Here is a 5,924-nt window from a genome sequence, read left to right as displayed (position 1 = left end):
CAAGCATCACCTGCAACTTGAGATTGATGTTTGAAATAACATAGTGCATAATTAGCTATTTGAAAACAACAAAGACCATAATTAGCTATTAGTAAAAGGAGTATCGTTGCTTTTCCTCCGGGATATGTTATCGTAAAAGCATAAACATTCTTCAAAACACAGCAATCATGGGTAAATTCTTCTATGCTATACTATACTAGAATTGCATTTTAACTCTTCTACTGAAAATATGTGTAAATTAGTCTATGTACGTTACATCGTTAAATTTTAATGTTTATGTATAAGATATAATTAGCTATTACTAAGGCCTTTTTGATCCTTTAGTCTTATTAGTTTTAAAATTTTCTAATTTACTTCCAATAAAAGAGTTGGGTCAAATTGACTAAATGTGTAAAGATTTAGGGCTAAATTTGTTATTATACCTTATATATAAACACAAAATTTTAACAATGGGTCTGTTCTGCTCACTTACCTTACATATAGGGACTAATTTGTCCATTTTTCAATAGAGGGGCTAAAATGCAATTCATGGTATAGTAGATGGGGTTTTCTGATGCTTTTACCGCAACCATGCTGCTACCTCCTATAAAAAGGCCAAATCTCCTTTTGATTGAAGAAAGAACATGACACTTTCCCATTGTGCAATCCTTAAAACAACCTCCTCATTCAAGAGCAATCCAAAATGGCCACTATTTTTTCCATTTGCCTTCTCTTCACCCTCTATTACATTACCTTCTCAACCTTCTACAGCACTGTTAGTGGCATCTTTTGTGAGGAAATCAATGAGGGTATAGCGATAAAGCGTGTAGAAAAAAGATCCCACCTCCACTTTTACTTTCATGATGTCATTAGTGGGAAAAAACCCAGTGCTGTGAAAATTGCAGGGCCACCAAACAGCAGCGCCTATGGTTTTGGAGCCACCATGATGATGGATGATGCATTGACAGAAGGGCCTGAAATCAGCTCAAAGCTGGTTGGAAGAGCTCAAGGGATGTATGCCCTTGCTGCACAAGAAGATGTTTCATTGCTAATGGTTATGAATTTAGCCTTCACTGAAGGAACTTACAATGGTAGCAGCATCAGTGTTGTTGGGAGGAATCCGGTTTTTGATGATGTGAGGGAAATGCCAATTGTTGGAGGTAGCGGGGTGTTTAGGTTTGGTAGGGGCTATGCATTGGCACATACAATTTGGTTTGATTATAATACTGGAGATGCTACTGTGGAGTACAATGTCTATGTATCACATTATTGAGTTGAATTGACCATGTGACATGAGCACTCATCTCTCATAGGTTATGTTTATTTGTTGCTTCTCCAATCTTTTATTGATTATTTATACAATCAGAAATGGTTGTTACATAATATATTCATTGTTGTTTTCTGCAAACTGTTGCCTGCCAACTTAATGCTTCCAGTTTCTGAAAATTTACATTTTTTCTAGTAAAAAAATTTCAGTCCCTCTCAATTTCAGAATTAAGCAAATTGGTCTCTTTAAAAAAAATTAAAGTAATTTAATCCCTGTCAATTTTGAAAGTGAACAACTAAGGACAATTGATCACGACGCTAATGTTTTTCATCAATTGTACATGATTTTAATTGGTATAATAATAAATTTAGCTATTAAAGTTTACACATTATGTCAATTTGGTCTTAATTTAACAAATTTATCTTGCAACAATTGTGTAATGTTCAGGCTGAATTTGTTTATTTTTTTAGAATTAATGTTAAAATGACAAAATATATAAATATTGAAGGCTAAATTTGTTATTATACCAATCAAAATTATATACAATTAATGCAAGATATTAATACCGTGATTAATTATCCTTAGTTGCTCAATTTTGAAACTGACAATGATTAAATTACTTCAATTTTTTTGAGAGGGACTGATTTTCTCAATTTCAAAATTGAGAGAGACTAGAAGGTTTTTTTTAATTGGTACCATTGAAGATTTAAGCATGAAAAAGAATCTCGTTTTGATTAGAAGGGGAAGAAATCTATGTTACTTAAACTCAGATGCAAGTGTAATGTGGGTATGCATCCGATAGTGGTATGGTTAAATGCATCAGGCCTCAAACTTCAAAAAAAAAAAACAATTAATCTCCTACCATTTTTTCACTCAATTAGATACTTGAACTTTTAAAATGCATAAAAAATACCCTCAAAATTTTTCAAAAAAGAAATTAAGCCTCTACTCTTATTAAAAATTAGAATAAATAATTATAAAAATAATAAATTTTAATAAACATTTAAAAAATTTAAAATTTATTAAAAATTAGAATTTTTTTATAAAAATCATAAATAAATAAATTTTTTATAAAAATCATAAAAAAATAACGACCCCTGGTTTTTTCCAATTAAAGTCATCACGTGTCACAACATAGCCTGACATGTGGCGAAAATGATAAAAAATAAAATTAATAAAATTTATAGAAAAATTATAAAATACTTCTTTTGGTACGATAATTTTTATAATTTTTTTACAAAATTTATATTTCTTTATATTTTGTATAATTTTCTTACAACTTTATAAAATTTTATAAAATTTTATATTTTTTAAGATTTTTATATATTTTTTTCTAATTTTTAATAAAATTTTAATATTTGAATTTTTTATTAAAATTTAATAATATTTATAGCTTTTATTGATTTTAATTTATAATTTTTTTCTTCTAATTTTTAATAAAAGCAATGGCTTAATTGTTTTTTCTGAAAAAGTTTGAAGGTCTTTTGGATACATTTTGAAAGTTCAAGTACCGAATTGAGTGCAAAAAAAAGTAAGGGATTAATTGCTTTTTTTTAGAAAAGGTTTAAGGGCCTTTCTGATGCATTTTGAAAGTTCAAGTACCCAAATGAGTGCAAAAAAAACCAAAGGCTCAATTGCTTTTTTTGAAAAAGTTTGAGGGCTTTTTGCACCCTGAAGTTGAAAAAGAAAGTATTTGGAGGAATGAAGAAACAGTAATGCTGACACAGTTTCTTTATGGCAAGCTTAATCTTTGTAACCTCCCCAACCTGACCTAGATGTTAGACCTAAATTCAGGAGATTACATCGACCACCGATATAGCCTAGTATAATCACAGTTTTACAAAACAATCATATTTAAACTTTCGTTATCTCTGGAAGAAAATTTTAGTTAATTTCCAATTCAATCAATACTTCAAAATTAATTTATAATTTAGCAGTGGAAAAGTGATATTTTCATAATTTTAATAAAATCTATATTTAATACATAATTAATTAAAATCCATATTTTAACATTAAAAAAAACAATTAAATGTCATGCTTGCTATATAAAATCAAAACTCATGCCACAATTTAGATTAAGGGATACATTTCCTAAGATAATAGAAATTTCAAATAATAAATCCAAAATATTTCTTTAAAAAAATCTAGGCCGAGTCCTCCATATGCCGAGTCTGTATCCTAACCTAGTGAGTTATCTGTAAAGATGAAAATAAAAAGGGGGAGTTAGCTTATGAAACTCAGTGTGAGTCTAATCACAAGAAAATCAGTGCAAACGATAGACAAATCATACAACATAACGGCTCATAGAATAAAAACAATTGTATAGCAATTTAAAATATTTGTATTTCAAATCAACTCATCAATATAACATCACAATATTCACAGCCATGTAAATGCTTATAAATGCAATGCAATTTCAATTTATTAAAAAATAGATCATACCCAAATCTGCTACACACCTCACTGAGAGTTCCTCTAAACTCAAACATCCTTATACTTTGGGTTGTGGTTTAACCATCACTGGTTTGCAGAAAAATTCGCCACTGGGCTGTGGATACATAGCAAAATTTGCAGATAAAATCAACCGATGAACTATGAATACATAGAAAATTCGCAAATAAAATTTGCCACTAGGCTATGGGTACACAACAAAATTCGCAAATAAAATTTGCCACTAGACTGTGGATGCACTACATAATTGCAGGTAAAAGCTGCCACTAGGTTCTGGATGCACAACATACTTGCAGTTAAAGGAAAAATACTGCCACTGGGCTGTGAGTGCATAGCAATTTTGCAGATAAATCGTCAATCTTCCTCTGTACATATCGTCCCACCCCATGCAATGCAATATGTCATACTTTGTAATAGAACAACTCAACACTAGCAGTAGACATGTACAATATGTACTCAATTCATCACTAATCGTAAACATGTTTAACATGTACGCAATTCATCATTAAAAGTAAACATGTTTAATATGTATTCATGTTCTTAGTAGGGTGGTAACAATATTATCACTAACAGATTATCAGTTTCACTTTAATAGAAAGCATATAATATTCACATGTCATGCAATGAAATAATAACACTTTTAGGCATTAAATCACAAGTTCCAAAATTAACACAATATCAAAGACTTAATTGAGAAAATAAAAATTCTAAAAACAATTCAGGGCATATACAGGCACTAAGCAGAACATATCATAAATTTCTAGATAAAACTGTAAAATTTGCAAAACAAGGGTCACAATGTCATGTGTCTAGGCCGTGTAAGGGGCTATGTGGTCCACACGCTCGTATAGTAAATTGTGTGACCCTAATCCCACGCACGGTTTGCCCCGATTCAGTTGGTAAAGAACACACACCTTTCTCTGGGTGCCCAATCGGCATTCCTCACAACCAATTCTGATTCTATTCACCTAAATCATGTCATTCAACGATAAATTCACATGATTTAACATTGGGTATCAAGATTCAACAAGATTATCGAAAGATTTTGGCAAAAACCGTGAAAGATCGTTTAATCAAATGTAAGATTAGTACCAGATAGAAATTCACAAAAGTTTGAGATTAATAATCGGGATTGAGATGTACTTATCGATTCTTGGCTAAGATTAAGGATTTTACTGACGACAATTACAAAACTAATAAAAAGAATGATTGAATGGAAGATGATTTGATTCGGGAAAGCAAAATAATTATTAATAATGGAATGAAAATATGATATAAAGAAAGGGAAAAAAGAAGAGAATAAATAGAAAGATGGAGAGCAAATTCTATTAGGATTTGAAAAGGGGCAATATGAAAATCTAATTAGGAAAAGAAGAGAAAATGATGGTGGAATTCTAATTCTATTAGAATTTTGAGAAGGAGCAAGTTGTGAATTCTAATTAGGAAAGAATTAGTTAAATTCTTAAGGTGGCGTCACCTGCAGTTTTCCCAAGATTTTGCTGAAATTTGAAATTAAAATGAAATGGAGGAGGAGGTGGAAGCTTAAACCAAAGGGGAAATTAACAGTTTTACCATTGGGCTATTGCCTATTTCTTGTTTATTTTTTTTATGCTTAATCATATAAATATGTTTTGGGACATTTTTAGCAAAATAATGAAATAAAAAGAGAAGAAGGGAGCTTAAACTTGGGTAAATGGGAAGGAAGATAGTGTGTTAACAATTAGGCCTAAGTATATTTATTTGAATGTGATTTTATTCCTCTGAAAATAAAAAGAAAGGAATAGAAGAAAAGTGAGTCGGTCTCTGATATTAAACACTTATCTTTCAAACCTATCCACTACTATTAACCTCTATATTTTGGGCGTGAAAACCTTAATTAGCGTAGGATTAAGCCATAGAATATACAAATCAAAGAAATTAAATTATCCCATCAATTCACCATTATATAAGACCAGAAGCATGTTTGTGCAGTTAACATTGAAATCTGCCAGAAAAGTAAAGAAAGCTGTTGTGCTATGATTACAGATTAGTAAAATAAACTATTTCCCTTTAAAGAAACAGAAAGTAGAGAAATGTATAAATTATATTAGGATGATATTAAAAAGCATAATTTTTAGGTATTAATAAAATTTCGTCATATCATCAAATTTTAAAGATAATAAGATATTATTATACACTCATTTATATCTACTATTTTCTCTAACTTAATTTTACTTTAATTAATTAA

General features: G+C 30.0%; 1 protein-coding gene across 1 annotated transcript; it reads left to right on the top strand.

The window, feature by feature from the left end:
* Positions 1 to 644: 644 nt before the first annotated feature.
* LOC107961487 (dirigent protein 22) lies at positions 645 to 1,358 on the top strand. The gene has a single exon (XM_016897605.2). It carries the CDS (start codon positions 683 to 685, stop codon positions 1,250 to 1,252), a length of 570 nt encoding a protein of 189 aa, XP_016753094.1. The 5' UTR covers positions 645 to 682; the 3' UTR covers positions 1,253 to 1,358.
* Positions 1,359 to 5,924: the final 4,566 nt, after the last annotated feature.

This window comes from Gossypium hirsutum, chromosome D11 (genome assembly GCF_007990345.1).
Source record: "Gossypium hirsutum isolate 1008001.06 chromosome D11, Gossypium_hirsutum_v2.1, whole genome shotgun sequence".
In the NCBI taxonomy this organism is placed as follows: Eukaryota; Viridiplantae; Streptophyta; class Magnoliopsida; order Malvales; family Malvaceae; genus Gossypium; species Gossypium hirsutum.
This window is presented reverse-complemented; position numbering and strand designations above follow the sequence as displayed.

Bases quoted from the DNA above. Each gene is read 5' to 3' on its own strand.
- LOC107961487 (XM_016897605.2), top strand. From the start codon at position 683: ATGGCCACTATTTTTTCCATTTGCCTTCTCTTCACCCTCTATTACATT.